Source organism: Coloeus monedula (assembly GCF_965178545.1).
Source record: "Coloeus monedula genome assembly, chromosome: 2".
Classification (NCBI taxonomy): domain Eukaryota; kingdom Metazoa; phylum Chordata; class Aves; order Passeriformes; family Corvidae; genus Coloeus; species Coloeus monedula.
This window is the reverse complement of record NC_138782.1, coordinates 8,850,707-8,871,836: the sequence shown is the minus strand read 5'-3', so window position 1 is coordinate 8,871,836 and position 21,130 is coordinate 8,850,707. Positions and strand designations below refer to the sequence as shown.

The window sequence follows — 21,130 nt, the reverse complement described above, 5'->3', positions numbered from 1 at the left end:
AATTAAAGCCTCTCAGGGAATGGCAGCACACAAGACTCCACTATGATGGAAGTAAAGGAAGAATGGTGGCTCCCCATGGGTTAATATGGAAAGGCCACCAAGTCATGAGACAACATGGCTTGTGGCTATTCCAAGGAAAGTGGCTTCTGAAAGGGCTTTGTTAAGCCTGGGGCTTTTAGTACCACTGCTGCTTTGCGTGCTTCTCATGCCAGGTAGAATTAACCTGCAGAAAAGCCTGACATGAAGCCTGAAATGAGCCAAATCTAGTCCATGGAGCTGGAGTCATATTAATTTTTATATACTATCCCATAATACTAAATGATCGCAAAACTGTCAAATAACAAAAACCAAGGGCTGCTATCCACTCACACTGAAATCCTGGCTCAGCAGAAGGCCTCTGCACACAGCCCTGGGGACACCCCCATGGGACAAAGCTCTCCCCCCAGTACAGCCATGAAAGGCTTTGAGCTCAGCCTCCAAAACTGCAAAGCACTTGTTTTGTTTTCCATGGATAATGCTTTAATCCACCGGGTGAAAGCTGGACTTTGCTCTCTTTTATTCTGGCTGTACACAATTGCAATGCTTGAAAAGAAAAGCCCCTAGCCCTTCTGTGCCCACTGCTCCGAACTGCTGACGCCTGGATGCGCAGCTCCAAGGCGGGGCTATTGGGATTTATTTAGTTCACTGCCGCAGATGATGCCTTTAGTGCCACAAACCACCCTGGAGACAAGTCCTAATCATCTGGGGGGGTGATTATGTTCAGTTCTTCCTCCCCAAACCCCCCAGACATAATTCAGATCCAAACTGGAGAGACAGGCAGGCACACAAGAGGGGACCCCGGCACTGCACAGCCCCTCTGAAGCCATGTACAGGAGCAGCTTCCTCCGTGAGGTACGCAAGGAGAAGTATGAGCGGTCGGATGCCTACGATGAGCTGCGAGGCTCCCCAGAATTTGACAGTTTGGCCCAAGCCCGGGGCCTGGAGAACCTGCAGGAGCTCAACGAGCGCTTCGCCAGCTACATCAACCGGGCGCGTGTGCTGGAGCAGCGCAACACCATCCTGCGCAAGCAGCTGGAGACCTTCCAGCGCATGGATGAGCTGGTGGGTTTGGACGAGGCCTTTGCTGGGCAGATCGAGTTCAACCGCCAGCGAATGCGGGAGCTGGCTTCTGACCGAGCCAAGCTGGAGCGGGAGGAGAAGGATGCCCAGCGCATGCTCGATGAGTACCGCAACAAGTAAGGCTTACAATCCATGGAAGATGGGTGGTATCATTTCCATAGTTAATCTTTGTAATAAGGATGGGTTTGGTGTCACCACCTACTTCTCGTGCATGGGTGATGCCTCTCCATGTGTATCAGACTTGTCGAGAGGGATGGCATGTAAGCCCATGGCGAAAAGTTATCAGGACTTAGGGAGCTGCAGCTCTGCCTCTTATTGTCTCACTGATCCTAGATGGGCAAATTCCCTCTCCATTTCACAGCAGCAGCCCTGGCACGCGATGGCTGCTGTTGTTCATTAGCCTTAGGAGAACTGTGCTCTGAGCTGCAAAGAGGAAATGACCCATTTGACCGCCAGGTGTCTCAAAGCAAGTCTTGTGTCTGATCAGCCCAGAGTTACACAATACCAAACATCTCCTGAACTGTGCAGGATGTCTCTGAGAAACTCTTGTTTACAGCCTCTATGAGGCACCTGGGCCGGTCTGTACCAGCCTCTACAGATGTGAGATGAAAAGAAAGCAGATACATTTTTTCCTGGTGTGTGAAATTTGCCCCCCTCTTCTTCCTTGCATCCTGTATTTCCATCTCATGCCACTAAAACAGTAAGAGCAGGCTTCTCCCAACTTCACCTCTTCAACCTCTGTGGCACCATAGTTCAAAGAGCAGGAGCCTCAGATGCTGATGGAGATGGATGCCTTTCCTCAAGCAGCAGGCAATTTTGGTCACATGACTTAATTACACAAGAGTTGGTGAGCATTGCTCATCTTCCTGTTACTTATTGGTTGGGGATTTTTTGCCCCCAAAATATCTATCTGGCTACTTCAACCATGAAAATTTGGCACACTGCCAAATGAACAGCCACATGAGGGCTGTGAGCTACAGCACACCTATAGAAATGCAAAGCTCCAATCTCTCTTTCTCATCTGACAGGAGAGAATAACCCATCCAAGTGCACTGAGGCTTATTGCTGCCAGTCAGATGTCCACAATGTCCTGACTCAGTGCCAGTGGGTAATAAGCACCTGATTAGGCAGATTTATATTCCAATATTTATGAGTAGGAAATTTAACTATGATTCAATGCTGTAATTTAGCTGTTGACTCTGATACTTGCTCACGTGTTTTTATTACACAGTGTCCATGAGTATTTGACTAAACCCAGTACTTTGTTTTCTAGCTGCATATTAGTTAAAAATCTGTGTGAATAGTACAGGATTAGTAATATGACACAAAGTAATTTATTTTTATTAGAGCTGCTTTATGCAAACTGTAAATAGGTGGGGAATAATACAGGACATTGAAAATCCAGAGGAGAAGAAAATACCCAGAGAAGGGGCTGTGCTTTCAGAAAGCAAGATTTAGGACCTGCTAAAGTGGTAGTTAGTGGCTTCCCAGAAAAAAAAGGATGGTGCTTTGTCTTACAATTCTGGGATGTAATTCTGATTCACTCAGCACCTGTAAACAAAAGTAAGAAGGAAACTTTGACTATATCCAAGCCAAAAATGGCAATTTAAAAATTAAAGATACACAGGGCCATGACAATGGAAGGGCAGTGTCTGCTTTTTAACCAAATTGCACCAATTAGTTTACATCAAGAAGGGAATTTTAGGTTTGGTTTTTTTTTTCTTGGTAGCTGCTGATTTTGACTAGAAGACAGACATGAAAATTTGTTTAGGGTCTTAAAAACTTGGTTGGGTTTTGAGTTGCAGGTTTTAAAACAAGGCAGTGCTCTAGTAACAGGTACTCTGCCATCCTGCTGGCTCTGATTTCAGCTCCTGAAAGTTATAAATAAAGCTCCCTAAACAAAATATGAGAGGAGCAATCTTCTGCACCCTATTAGGGGCTGCTGAAACCAGAAACATTCCTGTGCTGAAGACCTACTCTCCTCCCTGAGTCTGCATTCAGCTGGTAACAGGCACTGTGGGTTTCTTGCTTCATCTTGAAGCATAAAGCTTTTGGTGCACTAGGATTAACAAAATATCTTAGAGGGGAGCACTGTGAATCAATTAATTGACAAATATCTGTGTCCTTCACTAATGCAAAGAATTTTAACTCTTACAACCCATTCTTTCACTCACCTTCACAATTTAGATTTATATCTATTTAAAATAGATTTATATCTAAGTAAACCTTTAAAACTACATTTATATAAATAGGCCTTTTAAAGTTGCATTTAGACAGAGTAGGGCCTAAGACTACTGGGTCTGTACAATTAAATGTTCATAAACCATTAAAAGGTAGAACTTACATTAAAATTTATTTTTAAATCCTCTATGGTCACATTCATAGCTTTTCTCATTAGCATGAATAGTTCAGACTCTGTATCAGGGGAGAATTCTTTCTTTTGAAGTTGCCAAAAACCAAATCATTGCTGAGAATAGTTTGGATGCATCTCATAAAAAGACTAATTATGTTACCTTTATTGACCACCACTGTTATAGCAACATTGCATCTGGCTGTGGAAAAGGAACATATTTCTCTCCATAATATTGGGAAAGATGCTGAAATCCAGATTTTAGTGGCCTTGACTGAACAGGATTAATTAACTTCATAAATTAAAATTCATGCTAATCAATCGTTTAATTAAAAAATTCATGCACATACAATCTGATACAGTGGATTGTCAACATGCATGGAAGTTGCTGGACACAGTAATTGGCACAGTGTTCTCCAAGATGTGCTGAGTGGGGATACTCTGATGAGCTGCCACCCTTTGCAGCCACAGTGGAGACCCAACACCTGTGAGAAAACAAAAACAAGTGGGAAAACACAATAGCTAGGATATGGGGACTCCACTGGCAAAGCTGCCTTCCAGCCCTGTCGGCAGGGATTGTCTTGGCACTGCTGCTGTTTCATTAGTGATAGGAAGGACTTTATCCTGCTGCAGCTGAGGTGAGGAGCATTTGCCTGCCCTCCACATTCTCCAAAAACTGCCAAAATCTTGCCCTTTGGCTGTCAGCTGCTCAGTAGTGCTTCGTGATAACACAGGTAGAATTTGTTCATAAATCAGCACAGCACAGCTCTCTTGGGCGCATCAAAGCATTCAGGGTATGACACCAAATGACAAACATTAGTGGCCTGTTCATCATGCTTGTAGGACCTGTGTTTCATAGTCTGTGCTCTCCTTGGCATCCAAATTGCTGCTGTTTCTGTTGAGAGAAGGTTAGTGACATGCATCAGGGAAGGGGAAAATGGTAGTAGCCAAGAGGTGGAAGAATTCAGCAGGATTCAACAGAGAGGCACCCCATATTTCTTCAGATAAAAGGCTCAGGTTTGACACCAAATTGAGTATCTGGCCATTGAGCATTGCTGGGATGGATTGTGACTGTTTCCTCTTTGGACAGGAGTGAGCCCTTGCATTGCAGCAGAGGCAGGGTCCAAAAAAAAAGAGATGATGGAAGCCTTTAATCCTCTGATCCACTTTCTTTGAGCCTGGAAGCTCCCTCCACTCCACTTCTTTTCCCCTATGCAAAAAAACACAGTTAACATCTCTTTTTTTACAGCAGTTCAAAAATATTTGTAGCAGACCTAAAGCTACCTGACTAGGTGAGAAGATTGGTGTTTCGTTGTTTTTTTAAATAAGCAAAATTAACTTCATGGCTCTTAAGCTCCAGGAAAGTCTGACCAGCAACCATCTAAGAAAACCTTTTTTGGACATGTCTAGCTAATTGCTAAACATCAAAATCAGCTTTGAAACAGTAACAGGATTGCGACTTGTCAGCCATTGCATTTACATTTCAGCAGGCACAGAGGCATCCTGAGGTCTCTGAAGCATTCCGAAGAGGTCCATAGCCCTTTTGCACTGATCTTCTGGAGAAGATTGAACATCACTTGAAAGCAATTCTCCTTCACAGGATAATCATACAATACTAATTCTCTCATGGCCGCCAGGTGGATTTATGGCTGTGTGGTGCAGAACATATTTGGGTTATTTGAGAGTGAAGAAAAATGCACCTGAATATTTTAGTCATTGAAAAATATTTTGGGTGAGGATCTAGCAATGAGGGAGATCTGAATTACATTCGGGCTGAGGTTTGGACATTGACTCCATCAGATGGTTGTATATTACTGTGAGTGTAAAACCAACTTTTTAGTATAGCTGTGTATTTGATTTTCACAAGATGCGACAATTTGCTTCATTCTCGCTCAGCTGCCAGAAAGTATCTAAGTTAGGAAAGTGTTTGCTGCCAACTGCACACAAAAAATTTATTAAATAGATAGAAAATTGGTTGGAGGTGAGCTATTTGGTAAACAGCTGAAACAAAGGTAGTCTCACTTCTGAAGCTGAAAAATATTGTATCCTTGACAGTGAAACTGGTGTTAATACTATTTGGCAAAAAGAGACATTGTTTTAGTCTTTTCAGCAATTTTTTGGAGTGATAATCAGATAAAACCTCATCATTTTCACTTGTTCTTTGCTGTTCATGTAAGGATTGAAAACAGACCAGTGACCAACCCTGCTAATATTATGGGATTTCAGAAGGAGAAGTTGGGAAACCAGAGCACCAGGTTAAGTCCATTTCCTTGTTCTGCCAGGTTCTTCCTTTGTGGTCCTGGTCAGTTTGTGAGTGACATCATCCACTCAGCTTTCCAGTATGTGTTGAAAGAAATGAGAATAATATTGGTTGTTCATCCTTCAGGAGACAAAAAAAGAGCTGAGGTTGACGTGATCATTATAACTTGATCCTTGGTATGTTCAGTCCAGAAACTGTCAAGTTCTCTGTTGACTGGAGCAAGTCCCTTTGATATCACCAGCATATCAGGGCTGGATCAATGATTTCAGAAGACAGACAGGGACTTACGTTCAATTCTGAATTTCGGCTTGTGTTGGTGTCCATTGCTTTTACTGCAAATGAAGGACTGTTACCACCAGAGCTGACTTGCCACCCATCATGAGTGTTTCTTGTAGAAAGTAAGATAATGACAGCTTTTTTATATCTCTGTACCTCTATTATTCTAGGGAAAGTAAAGTGTTAAAGGGTTAAAACTGTATTTCTGCTGCTGTTGGAGTTTGATGAGCCACTTGTTTAGTACTGATGGCAAAGTCTCATTGCCTTGTATTGCTAAGTTTCTTCTGGCTGGTTGTTTTTCAGGGGTTTTTTTGTTTGTTTCTTTGTTTGTTTGGTTTTTAATGGAGTCTCATTAAACCACATCTACTATTAAACATTTTATATGCAGTTTACTTAAGGAAGGAAATAAATTACAATAACCAACAATTAAGTTTTGTACTCCATGGCTAACAGGATTTTCTAGAAGATAATTCTACTTACATACAAATGTGAACCCCTAATTCTTAAAGAATATGTGCTGTTTCATGAAACCAAAGATAAACACATTATGCATCCATCTCAGCACCAAGAACATGCACATTATGCACTTGTGGACATTTTATAAAAGCATAAGAATAGTTGGTTAAATGCAGTCCTTACTAAGGCTCACATGTTGCTTTGACCACGCTAAAATGTGAATTACCATTAAAGGAGACACAAAGCTAAGCATCCTAATGCAACATCATTCATACACAGTTAATACGTGAAATGGCAACCTTCATGTTTAATGTGTCTGTCATTAAAGTGCTTATTGAACAACACCAGGTAAAATAGAAAACCAAGAACAATGTAATTAAATGTTCATGTGCCAGTGTAGCAAATCCTCACAGAGTAACCAATGCTGAATAGCTGTCACTGTAGTCCAACACCAATGGAATATGCATTTATTGCAGATAATCTATTCTTGGACTTTCTGTAAAAAAGTGATAGCAAATACATGGCATTTTGTTGTATTCTGTTGCATACGTTGAAGACAAGAATTTAGACAATTCTGAAATTACTCTCAGCATCTGGGGCCAAGAAATAATTAATGCTAATGTATGAATAAATCTTTTTTGCCCTTTCAAGATTCATATTCTCCTTCAGTGTGAAGCATATCTTGTGCATGACAGTGCAGATAAAAATGCAGTTTACAGAAGGATGAATAGCTGAACTTTAGCTCCTTTTCTCTACTTGCAGGTATAGAAACGAACGTGAATATCAGCAGAGGCTAAAAGAAACCCTGGAGCGCCTTAATAAAGTAAGTCTGGGAAAATGCCAAGGGAAAGGAATATAATTTTTTTTTATTTGGTTTCATTTACTACAGTGAGCTGCTTTGAAGAAGCAGTGGGAAGATAAAATGTCAGAGCAAGGCATTTCTTGTTATTCTGCCCTTCTCCTTCCTTCCCCTCCCTAAGCCTTGTAAGTGTCTGAGCCTCAGTGTGTGCATACCTTTTCCTCACACTTTTTAAATACAGCTACTGTATTAAAGTACAATCAGTAGTGATAATCATTCCATGAAAAATTGCTGATTAAGTCCATGTTTTGAAGCCTGGAGTGTCTCAAAGCTCCTTAGTCCCTTGCAGGATATGGTTAGCCCTTCCAAGGACAGACCCTCAGCTTTCCATTAGGTTTCCAAATAAAAGAGAAGCCCCAACTCCCCCTGGTTTGTTCCTTTTATATCAAGCTACACTTTCTTAAATTAATACCACAGGAAAAGAAATAATAAAAATAACAACATTTAGTATAATATAAAGCTCAGAAAAAGATAAAAGTTGGCTTAAGTATTTTGGAAGTTTCCAAACCAGGTCTGTGAAACTGAAAAATCCTGATTCATCCTCTCTTGCTGCTAACCTTCATCTGGGTGAAGAATGTAGTATTATATCTTTCTGCAGTTCTACTTTGCACAGGCTATCTTTCATCTTCTGTATTGGGAAACAATTACAGGTGGATTAAATAGAGATTATTTTTTTATTTCCTTGCTACAAATGGCAGGACCTGCTTTGCTGGAGAATTGTCACATCGATGATATGCATATTTTATATTAAAAAAAGACAGAAAAATGCTAAATGCATTCTGCTAAATGCAGAAAGTGCATTTTAGCATTTCTGTCTCCAGTGAGCTGGAGAACATCAGTTCTGCTTTCCAGTGTGCTAGCAGGGCTCTTGGACACCCTGCAAGCACTTAAAAAAACTTTGTAAAGATAAATCTTTTGTAAGGGGTTGTTGGAGCTGGTAAGTGTGTCTTCACAGTTCCCCTTAACCAATCTATAGCTAAAGAAAAGTGAATTGATTCACCAACCCGAGGCACAGCTCACAAAAGGGCACAAGGGTGTTTTTTATCCCAGGATGTCCCTGGCCACCCCTGTTGCAGCAGCTCCTTGCACTGAAGCACCAAGTACTGGAGGGAATACAGCTGGTTTTCTGTACAGGGCCCAAGATGTGGCCTGAAAACCTGCATGTGGCAGGTGCAAACTCATTCTTTATCTGACAGCTGGGAAAACACTGGTTCTGGAGAGATCTAAGGAATTTCTCTTCCACAGTAAATGAAAATATTGCTTCAGCACATGGATCAGTGATCTGGAATCATCACATAAAGCAGAATGTCTTTTCAGAAGTTGAGTGATTAGCAAATACTGCAAAGTTCAAAAGAATATGTACACTGCACTGTTCTGATACATAGCTCCATCAAGGAAGCTGGTGTCTTTGAAAGCATGGAATAAAAGCAGAAGTATTTTTCGCCTTTGAAGGAACATTTGGAAAGCTGAAAACTGCTTTTGTTTATCACGTGCAGAAATATTTGCTTATAGGTATTACTCAGGTGCCTGGGGGCTTTTTTTGGCTCCCTCCCAAACGTCCCAACATGGCCATTGTCCTGCTGATCTTCCTCTCAATAGGAGGGAGGAGGAGTGCAGAAAAGCAGCGGGCATTCCTGATGGCTTGCTCTGAATGTGCTGGGCTGGATATGTCTGAATCAGCCCCTGGCTCACAAAGCAGAGCCTGCTGGAGAGTTCTCTGCCTGGGAGGCTTAGCAGCACAATGAGACAGCCAACATCTACACATTTTTTGAATAGTTCATGCTGTACACATGCAAAAGGAAAAATCCCCTTCTACCAGTCATATGCTGCACCCACAGATCTCAATGGTTTGTTTGCAACCCGTGATCCACTCACAGAGGTATTTTTACAGCTGCTAATGGCACATGGGTCATTTGAAAAAGACACCTTTAAATACTCCTTTTTTTTAATTCTTTGAGTTAAATGCAGAAATCCAGACTTTCTTGAAGCAAATTGCAAACTGGTGGAGGAACTTTTAAGTTTTGTAGAGTTGCAAGGAAGATTCAGTTAAAATCTTTTAAGTTGCTTTCTCAAAAATTATATTTTACAGTCGTAGTTAATGCCAAACCTAATAAAGAAATCATGCATTAAATAGAAACATAAAACTTATCATTACTCTTACATGTTTGTAAAATACATTGCCAAGTTCCATGGACATTATTCTAAATTCCAGGGTTTGTGTTAAATAACACAACATAGGAAAAACCTCAATTAGGCCTTTGAACAAAAATGGAGTTTTCGTTAGATTTAAAGACCAATGCCACTCATACCTATGTACTCTGAGATCATGGTTGCTAGTTATATGGCTTGTTCTTTGAACTAATTGGATGTTAGGAACTTTTGTCCTCACAAATTCCAAAGCATTATAAACTTCTGCAGCAAGGGGATTTTTTCTAAACTTGGTCAGCTTTCATTTTTGTTTCCAGAAATGGCTCCAAAAATTTGTAGCATTTCAGAACATACCAAATAGAGTGCAAATACTTCAGACCATCTTTTTTTTATAAGTCCCATCAGGTTTTTATAAGTACTTCTTTACTGGGGATCTTAAAAAGTCATGAGGATACCTCAGATCTTGTCATGATGCTAGAGAAATCAATGCTTTAGTCTGCTGATGTCGTTTGTTTAAGAATCACAGAATAACGAGGTTGGAAGAGACCTCCGAGATCATCGAATCCAACCCATGCCCTAACACCTAACTAGACTATGGCACCAAGTGCCATGTCCAGTCTTTTTTTAAACACATCCAGAGATGGTGATTCTCTTCCACCATTTCAAGATTTTAACATCAAAATCTGGTATTTCAAATGTCTACTACTTGACTCCCAGCATTATTTTGACAGTGCCAGTTCCAAACTGTATTGTAAATTACATTGGTGAAGAATATGGTAAATAACCTGCCTCTTGTTTGTTGGTTTCATGATGCTCCTGTATCTCCCAGTAGGCTCTAACACTCCAAGCAGACTGCTCAGCATGCATGGTGACTCACGCAGTGCCTGTGGGACTGCTGTGGGTTTGGCACTCCAGCCACACATACTACCATGCCACATGTCTCTGCCTTGCAGGAAGCTGACGAAGCCTTGCTGTGCAACCTGGAGTTGCAGATCGAGTCCCAGTTCCTGCAGGATGACATTAATGCCACAAAGGACAGATACAAGAAGGTAACTGGCTGAATTTGCTGTCTTCTTGTAGAGATAGGTGTGGAACTTTGCCCTTCTCCATGATCAAATGGTGGCAAATTAAAGCAAATCCCATTTGTGTTTTGGTGGGTGCATATAGCACTATTTATTTTCAGTGGGCACAACAACTGGATGGTTTCCAGCACCCAAACACACTTCTCAGGGTCTGGTCACTACAGCTGTAGGACAGTCTTGAATTTGTCAACCTGGTATCATAGTTCAACCCAAAGTGATGATCAAGCTGTCTTATATTTCACACTAAGGAAGCTGTTGCTTTCATCACCCAATTTTTTGGGACAGGGCACTCCAGTTAATCAGCAGAGATATGCTTGTGGATGTATGATTCCACTGTAGCTGACTTTAACATATGTTGCCTTCTTCCTGGGAGAACTGTGAGTCTTGGGATAAGGCCACTGTCCCATCTTTGCTGCTTTTGAAAAAAGTGACTCTTCTTTCAGGCCACATTCAAAAGTATTTGTGGTTCTCATTTTGAAAATCTCCTATGAAATTGGAAATCATGGAATCTTCAAGCCTTTGGACTGTATAGTCCTTAGCCAAAAGTCTGTAATATACCCTCAGTATGATGAAACTGTTAGCACTCCTGCACTCAAAAACAGGTATAAAATTGCATTCCAAACCCAAGTCTGAACATGAATGGGACTTTTATATGCTGAAAGTATTGCATATCTAGAAATAAGCCCCAGGAGTACATGGAAATTACTACCTTACTATGGCATTTTCTCATGAAAATGTTTTTACCTCATCACAGAACCTTATGGAAATACAGACCTACGTCAATGTCTTGCAGCAGATCATCCAGACAACTCCTCGTGTGTCCCCAATAACTACTGGCATATGTGAGGCAAGTATTGCTGTTGGGAAATACATGCAGCTCTAATTAAGAAAGAGATGATGTTTACCCCTGAAGTGTCCCAGATCCTTTAACTCTTGATCCAAGGTTAGGTGAAAACTGTCAAAACAATGAATAGTGAATATGGGAGAAAAAAACTAACTGTAGCTTTGAAAAACTGTAACAATCAGGAAAGAGAAATTACCTTTGTCAGGTGCACTCCAGCATACATATTAGCCTCAAAAATGTGTGGTTAAAAGGTAGTTGAAGTAGTTGTGCTTCTTCTCTGAGGAGGAGTTGGCAGGATATATGACTAGTTGAAAAGAAAGGAAATCTTATCCTGAAGGGGTGAGATGTGATGAAAATTTAAATCAAATTAATTGATACAGACTAGATGGAAACTTGCTGATTTCCACCAATATGAGTGGCTACTCCAGGAACAATCATTACTTGGAAGAAAATGTGAACAGGTCTACAGGGTCTCAGCTGTACTGTTAACAGCCCTGCCATCTGACATCTTTATTCTTAAAGCCATGCCACCATGCAGCAGAATTTGACTCGAGGTTCAATACCGTCTTTTTATCTGTCTTTTGCCATTTTCTGTTTGTCTTTACAGTTTATTTCCAGTAGTGGAATTTCTTTTGGCTCTTTTTAGGAGTGAAACATACATTCCTGTACACACATTGTTTTCTTCCAACCAGGAAAAACTGATAGCGGAGAGGAGGATCCCTGTTCTGCAGAGCCAGCTGGAGGAATACAAGAGCATCCTCTGCCAGCTACAGGCACAGAAATACAAGCTGCAGACGGAGGTATTGTAATCACTAGCAAGTTGGTCATGAACTTGCTTTTTTTATGGTTACATGGTAAAACCTCTAACATGGCTTTAACATGGCTGTGTTAACTTGGAGGTGTGCTTTCCTTTTAGATTTCCATCTTTTTCTTCAGCTGTTTCATTCCCATTCTCTCAGTGGTACATATTGTCAGGTTTAGATGGCCAAGGAAAGCTGTAGGTATTGTAAGTGCAGTGAAGCTGTTTTTGCTTATCAGAGTGGCTGATGAGGGAAGGTTTCCACAGTGCAACTGGATTCCTGCAGGACAGAATCAGCAGGACATGGTGGATGGAAAAGTCCCACAGAGCTCCTATGACTTTCTTACTTGCTGAGCTCTGGCTGGAAATTGGCTCCATGAAAAGTGATGGGGGACCCTCAGGGCTCTGCCCAATCCTGTCTATCACTGCCACATCCAATGCTGAGCCTGCTCTGAGAAGGAATGGACAGATTTGGCGAGCAAAACTGAGAGGGCTGTTGAGCTACATTTGCCTTTCTGCCTTCATCCCTGTCACTACTAAGTATTAAGGCAGCATCACTCCTGTGCTTGGACACTACCAGCAGGAAAAATCATATGCTTTTTGCCAAGCCCTGATTTGCAGAAAATGTCCGGCCAAGACTTTGACTAGTTGTCCTTGCCCATCTCCCAGCCAAACCTGCCCTAAATCAACCTTCTGTCTCCAGCCAGTGCCTGCAAACATGAGTGCAGTGCAGGGCCGAGAGTGGCAGGAGGTGGAGGAGCAGCTGAAGGCTGCAGTGGATAGAAACCAGTTGCCAATGGTATCTCTACCTCCATGCAGTTGAATATTTTTTAGCAGATGGGGTGGAGAATGACCCCAAAATACAGCTTCCTTTGTGCCTTGAGTTGTCCATCCAGGTGAGAGGAATGAAATATTGACATAAAACATCTTTTGGTGGGATTTTGGACTCCTTTGGACAGCCATAACAGCAGCTCATAACTTTCTGAGTATAACTTCTTTCATTAGGGTCAGGACAGTGTATTTTCCTGGGTCATTTTCTCACATCTGATGCTCTGGTGGAAAGGACACATGCACTGTGGGATGAACAAGAATAAATATAGGGATGAGAGAGAATCAATATAGAAAAAAAGGGGAGAAAATCAGCCTTCTGCTGGCAGATGGAGAGAGGCAGTCTTTGTGGAATTAATCGTGATGCTTTCAAGATCAAATCTTCCCATCCCATTTAGGAAAAGATTATTCATCCATTCATTCTTGTGCCTTGAGATTAAAAGAGTGAAATAGCTTTATGAGTGGAGGTCAGTAACACAGTTGCTTGTGATGGTGAAGGCTGGATCTGATGACTGAGGTGTCAAGTTCCTTTGCTTTCCTGTTTCTGGACCTGATAGCCATGTGTTTGAGATGTCATGGACCCCACCTCATGAGCACAGAACAGAAAAGAGTCTCAGTCCACTCGTACACTACAACATAACCAAACCAATGCCAAGGGACATCATTCCTGTATTTAGGCCCTTAAAAGTTGGGGTTTTTTTTATCTTGCCTGAAACATATAGAAATGAATCAATTATTAAATAATTCATTAGTCACTTATTGCCCCATTAGCTTTTTGTGAGTTCATCTCTTTGAAATGCAGTTTAAAAAAATAATTACAAAGGAGCTATAATAAGTAGGTAAAAATAGCTGAAGAAAGTGAGTGGAGAGTTACAGGGTGAAAAGATCCCACCTGAAGCTCGGCCTTTGTTTTTGGAAGGCGACTATCGCCACCTCCTGGTTGATGTGCTCGTTGGTTTTATCGCTGAAGTAAAAAGGCCGAGGAATTGAATTCAAAAGGAGAACTCTTTATTTATAATGAGACCTTTGGTCTTATTTGCCCCGTCTGCAGACCACAGAGAAGGAGGAGTGGGTATTTCCTGAGCACATCTTCCTAGTGAAGAACTTTTGGTGTCCTTGTAAGACCCTGCCGACTCTGATGAGTTACTGTTTTTGAATAACTGAACAAAGGTAGTGAAATTGCTCCTGTGTTTCAGCAGTGCAGCATCACATTGTAATAAAGCATGACTTGCCTTTCATTATGCTTAAAATATGGGGATGGTGAATGTTTCAAAGCTGCTTCTTTCACCACCAATTTTATTTACCAGACAACCATGCTGGAGCAAGCAATTAAAAACACCCAGGAGAGTTATGACGATGAAATTCAGCTTTACAATGAGCAGATTGAAAACCTTAGGAAGGGGATAGAGGAGGCTGAGAGGATCTTGGAGAAGTATACCACTGACTGTCGCCAGCTGGTGATCTACCAGCAGTCCCTGGAGAATGAGCTGGAACGGTACAAACGGATCATCGAGAATGAGGACAGCCGGTAAGGCTGGATTTCTGGGCACTTGCAAAGGGGCCAGTGATCTATCTCCTTTGAAAAATGTATGTTTAAGGACATTTGATTCACCCAAAGCTATAACATTTTCACACCTTTCACTGGTAGATATCTAGGGACAGAAATCTAAATAGATGCAAAATCTGGTCAAACTTCTGCCAAGGAAAGGGTCAGAGCCATTTTAGGCTTCTCTTGTCCATGCAGTCTCCTTTCCATCTGCTGTCCTGGCCTCAGTGTACAGAGGTCAGGAGCACACAAAAGCAATCTGAACATCCTCTCCCCAGACCGGGTGTTGATGACACTTGCTCGACATTACTGACAGGTTGGTTTTTGGAGGGTGCAGATAAAACAAATGTTCTGTAAAGCAAAGCACTCTTCATAGCAAAGCCATTCTTCAGGCATGAGGAGAAAGAGGAAGAATACAAGAAATTTGCAGGGATTGGGTCATGCTTAAACTTACGGAGGAGCACTCTCTCCCTCTAATGTCAACAATCAGCCACAGAGGAGAAAAGGGTCTTTCACAGCTGCAGAGCCAGACCCCAGAGCACCCAAATCAATGCTCCAGGCTGTCCAGAAGATGTAGGACACTCACTAAATAGTCCATCCTACGTGTGGGGAATGGGTATTTAATTAATTTTCAGGGTCTTATTTTGGACACTGAGTTCTAGTTAGAAGTATGTCAACAGGGTAATTCTCAATGCCAAAAATCATATTGACACAGGGTCTCTGACAGGACAAAATATGTCAAATTCCAGCAGAGCAGACTGGAGAGGCCAGAGATACAGTAACTGTTTTGCAATAGGCCAGCCTCTCAATTTTAGTTTTTAACCCTTAATACTACTGACTGCTCAAATGTTTTCCAAGGAAGACTGCTCCAAATTTCCTATTTTACCATGGTAAAAAAGCATTTTCAGAGGTTCTTGCTGACCTCTGGTAGGCTTGGATTGACTGTTTCCCCATCTAAAACCTTCCCATCTTTTCAAAGTGCCATGCTAAATACAAGTTGTTGCTACATGTTGTAATCACTGGTGTACTTTACCTAATGGAGTATCCCATGTCTCCTGCTGGCAGAAACCAGCCTAATTCCTGTGAAGTCTGTCTTGATTTTCCTCAGACAAGGAACAGGCTCCCGTCATTCTTTTTGACTCCTCACCATAGAGAAGTACATTTCTTCAACCTCTGTGCTTCATTTTGCACAATTTCACTTGGTTTCAAGGAAGATGGTGGGGAGAGAACTGATGGATGCACATATTCTCCACAGGTTAAACTCTGCTATAGCAGGAACACCCGTAACACTCTTCACACAGATATACAGACCTGCCCAGCCTCAGGCTTCAAGGGGAAGAGGTAAACCTGTGATGTGTCTTTCTATGTCTGTCAAGAGCAGCATCATTGTATTTTAAACTGTTTGTCCATTTGTCTTCAAAATGGCCACCAGTCGTGACAGCCTCACTACAGGCTTGTAAATGCAACCATTTCAGCTTACCTCAGCTGGCCTTGAGACAAGCTGTCAAAGGCCAAAACCACAAGCAAAAGCCTTTCTTTGCTAATTTCTACAGTTTAGTACTTAGGCCAATCAAAAGAGTGAAGTCAAAAGGCACCTGAAATGCTGGAAAGAGCTGCAGGTTTTGTGCTGACTCATTGTGAGTTGTTTGTTTGCACTTGAGTGATGTGCAAAGAGCACCAAGGCATGACGAGTGCCACAGGCAGGCAGAGGGCCCTTTTTGAATGATATTTCCTCAATGTTGTACGTTGGCTTGTTAGAATTAGGATGCTTGTACACCTGGTGACAAGGAAATGGCCAGGGCTAAATGAGCAAGAGCGCCCTAAACAAAGGAGTTGATGTGGTAGGTTCTAACATAAGGAATGACTTAAATCTGAGGCTCACTGGGGTTTTACTAATAATAAACTGCCTTGAGAACGGAGACAAACCACTGTATGGGGGACTTTTTTGGAATTCAGCTGTAATTTTTCTAACTGCTGTGTGAACTGTAGCATTTTATATTAAATGGGTCCGTAGTGCCTGAGGCCAGATCCTCAGCAGCTGTAAATAACTACTGTCATGCAAAGTGGTGTTTTATACCTGCTGAGGATTTGGCCAGTCTCTAGACACACCTCTGCTTTCTCCTGCATGACAAGCAGGACATTTTATGTGTGTCACTGTGCTGTGGCAGGGGACAAAACAGCTGTCTTGGGGAAAGCATGTTAGTATCTGTCTGTCCCCATGATCTTGTAATTACCAGTACCAACCCCTGCCTCCTCTGCTCTAGCTGTTCATGCCATGGAAATTAGTAGCTTGCCTATGCTCCCGCTGCTGCTAGGCTGTCATGGGATCTGTGGCTACTGATTGCCCAGGAGATCAGAACCAGCCTGGAGGCAGAGGGTTCCTAGGGCTCAGTGTCAGTGTCTGAGTGATGCCATTGTGAGTAGGTGGCTTCTCAGCTCTGTGACCACCAGCCATTGCTGCTCTCTCCTGACATGACTCTCAGCATCTGCCCATAGCCCAAATTGCCAGGAGTGGAGGTGCCTGGACCACTTTTAGCCCCCCAGGGATACAGAGGCTCTCCACCTGCAGTAGTGAGGGCAAGAGGCAGCTCTCGCATTTGCAGTGACTGTCTTCAAGCACTGTTTGTTGTTTCCTTTGCTTTGATTTTTCTTTAGATATCACCCAGGCCATGCAAGACATTGCCAGTGTAAAGCCCAGACAAAAAGCCCTGACAAAGAAAATTGCCAGGAAAAAGGAGCTGATGTCAAAAGACATAACCGACAGTCACTCGCCTGAAAGAATGTACGAAAGAACTCTGGAAGGTTTTGACCAAGATCAGATGGAGTTTAGGCATGAAGGCTCAGTCAGGTGTGAACCTGAGCAAGAAGGATCAGAATTTGATTTCAAAGAAATGGGCCCAGAGGATGTTCCTGATGGAGCCCAGATAAGTAAAGCCTTTGATAAATTGTGTAACATTGTGAGGGAGAAAATAAGAGTCTACAAAAGACCAGAGCTTAAGTCTGATGCCCATCCCAAAGGGCGTTATGTGCTGGTGACAGGGGAGGAAGGCTATGAAGAACCATGCATCTTGGCCCCCTCCATCCCTGCTGGGGGAGGGATCACAGTTTCCACTGGCAATGGGAAGGTGATGAATGGTGGTGATGTGGAGCCCATACCAGAGCTGCCAGAACCTGCCGAACCATCAGAAAAAGAGAAAGGGGAAATCTGTGAAAGGAGAGAAGAGTTTGAACTCCCAGATAAACAGAGAGAGGAGAAAGAAGACGTGCTTGAATGGGGAAAAAAACCAAGAGGAAAAATTGAGCAAATCACAAAGTATCCGGACATCTCTGAACCTGAGACCGTTCCTTCCCCTGGTCTGATAAGCCCAACTGAGCCAGGACTCCATCGAGAGACAGAGTATGAGCGAGAAGATAAGCAGGGCCTTTTGTTCAGGGAAGCAGCCTTACCTGGCTCTATGAGCTATGAGAAGGTAGAGGTGGTGGAGTCCATCGAGAAGTTTTCAGATGACAGAATTCAGACATATGAAGAGACAGCAATGATTGTTGAGACAATGATAGAGAAGACAAGCAAGAAGAAACCAGGTGACAAAGGCTCCTAAGTGACACATACCCCCTGATAGTCGACTTGTCTGGCATAGTTATTAAATGACTGGGTTTTTTTCTGACCGAATGATACAGTAGTGAGATTTTTGCTGTTTGGTATGGAACAGATTGAAACCTTGATGGCAATTCTGTCTGATGTAGGCTCATCTTTGGTGCAACAACCATTAGCTCTCTCCAGGGCACATCCTATGCAACTGATTTGCATGATTAGGACACATGGAAAATAATTATTATGACAGAGCTGCCTGGCTTTCCACAGTATCCAGGACAAATTTGCATATTCCTCTACTGCTCCTATAACTGCCGTATGATCCCCCATCTCTGAGACAGCTGCAAATGTTAACTTGTGACATCTGGTTAATTAATAAAAGTTTTGCCTTCTACCAAAGATACCCACTGTGGGTTTATTTTGCCTTCACCATTGACTCATAGTTCCTACTTGTAAACATCACCTGACTGGTGTGCAGGAGTTTTTCCAGGGAAAGAGCTGGATACCTGTTAAATAACCTGTTCCAAATCTCTCCCTTTCACAGTCTTTAAATAATGATGAGCTTGGTAGACCTTTTTTTTGGAAATAAAGACAAACTTCTCACATTTGAAATAAGCTCTTACTGCAGATCTTCTCAGAATAAAATTCCCTGAAGGGAGATATCCCTTATAAAAGCACTATTTGTCCTTCACCACCACAACTAAGGTACTTATGAATGCCAACAAGCTTTTTAGCAGACTGCAGCCAAAGACTGTGTTTAGGTATTTTCTTGTTAAGTATTTCCTTGGACTGTAGAGTTTAATACTGCCACAGGATCCTGTCTCAGCCCTGTCACTTGCAGTCACATGGAGCTCCACAGGACTGTTGGAATAAGCAGTACCTTTCCACCTCCCCATGCCTGGGGAAGCAAAAACCAACACTTGCAGCAACAACAGACTCTTACAGCTCCCAGAAACCTTCAACTCAAGAAAACAAACAAAAGAACACAAACAAAAAATCAGGGAAAGGAAATCTTTACCTGTATGTCTGCAAATACTGAGCTCTACTTAAAGTGCTCATACATCATTTAGGCCTCAGCTTGACTCCAAGCACACAAATGATCCCACTAAAGCCCAGGACTTATTGAAGGGCTATATTAGATTAGTCTCTACACATTTCTTGTCCAATCCTATCCCAGTTCTCTTAAGTTTTCATTTATGCTTCCAGCATTGTTGTGCCTTTTCTTTCTGCCTGTTAGTTCTTGTCAGCTGCAGCAAGGCAGGGCTAAAAGCCATTTGAGCTGACAACCCTGAGCTTCGGAACCTCCTCACAGAACCCAAGACTTTCCTTCAGTAATAAGTTGGTTTTGGTTATTTCATTCATGAGGTCCAGGACAGGTGTACATCTGATCTACTGTGACTGTTATGTCTAGTAAAGTGGCACCTTATTCTTTGAAATAGGGACAGGTAACTCTCACAGTCACAATTTTAGTCAGGACTTTTTGTCAATGCTGTTTTATTGGAATGCTATGGGAGTAGACATGGCTTACTAGAGTTTGTTGCTTTTCAGTTTAATTTATTAACAGTGTAAATAACTGCAGAGAAGGCATTTATCAATGCCTATGCAGGCTGAGCTGTGGTGAGCTGGGAGTAACTGCTCAGAGTAACTGCTGCTGAAAGAGAGTCTGACTGCTGCAAGGTAAACAAAAAATTAAAAAAAAACCCTACCCTCATTGCAGCAATAGGCAGGCTGCTTAATAATTCTGTCACAAAACAGGGTGCAAACAGGTTCAGGCAGTACCTAGGTGGAACTTCCCCCTCTCCCAGTCCATCTGATTTCACTGCAATACAGTGGACCCAATGTTCAGAATACAAAAAGCCTCATTCAGTGGCAAGGAGGCAATGTCAGGACAGCCTGGGCGAGGTGTCCACTGTGTGAATACCTCCACCAGCTTAATCTTTTTTGTGTTGTGGTGTCACCACTGGCTGCTGACCCAGACCTGGTTTTTGATGCCTGTAACCATTGCTCAGCAGCTCAGTGTGATATAAGAACTGCTCCTAAAGTGGGTTTGATGTCATTTATTGCTGAAGGAAATCACATACTGCATTGCCTGGGCAGCAACCAGCCGAAGTCAAGGACCAAGAAGAGGTGAGGGCTAAATTCTGCTACAATCTCTGACCTGCCTTCCACGGACACTGCAGTTGCCCAGTAAGGCCACAGGTCACAGGCCTGTGCATGAAAATTATATAGAAAACCACTAGTAGTCTCTGGTTCACAGTGACCATGCTGAAGTGTATAATAAATTTCATGATTTAGGGGCTAACCTCTTCATTAAATGCAGATTCTCAATGAAGTGCTTATGCTCAAGTTTAATGGTGAAATAGTTGCAAGCATCTATTCAACAAGACACTGGAACGAGATTCAGGTTACTAGAGGTGCATTTTCACTTCCGAGGCAACCAGAACTAGATCAGGAGGTTTCTTGCCAGCTTGTACTGCTGCAGACATGGTAAGATATAAAATGAAATGTACTTTCTGCCATGGGAACACATGAACTAAAAAGTACCCAAAAGGTATGGGTGGAAAGTAGAGATGAAAATGGAAACAGGGGGTTTCATGTGAATCAAAGTGCTCCAAACAGCAGAGGAAAAAAAATCTGCTGTAGCATTTCCTGGGACCAGAGCTGCTAATGAGCTACAGTGCAAAACTGTCACGGTGTCTATTCCTGATCATCACCTTCCCAAAGCAGCTCAGCACCTGCACTGCTGCCGCCTTTGCAGAGCTGATCTTGGAGCCAATGGATTTGAACCACGTAAATAATGCTATGTAAATAAAAACAGCTCCTCCCAGCCTGTGGCTTAAATCTTGTATGTCCTAGAGTTTCACAGAGTTAACATAAAGCACTTTACTCTTAATCTGTTGCTATCAACTCTTTTGGAGTCTTTATTTTCTCCATATCCAGTATATGCAGGATACACATTTCTTTATCAGTG

The 21,130-nt window shown here is 42.2% G+C and overlaps 1 protein-coding gene across 1 annotated transcript; it reads left to right on the top strand.

The window, feature by feature from the left end:
* Positions 1-864: 864 nt before the first annotated feature.
* On the top strand, positions 865-18,166 carry BFSP1 (beaded filament structural protein 1; the record flags this gene model as incomplete). Its single annotated transcript, XM_082302590.1, has 8 exons — positions 865-1,235; positions 7,224-7,284; positions 10,422-10,517; positions 11,305-11,397; positions 12,087-12,194; positions 14,329-14,549; positions 15,823-15,908; positions 17,223-18,166. 8 exons carry the CDS (start codon positions 865-867, stop codon positions 18,164-18,166), a joined length of 1,980 nt encoding a protein of 659 aa, XP_082158716.1.
* Between the last annotated feature and the right edge of the window lie 2,964 nt (positions 18,167-21,130).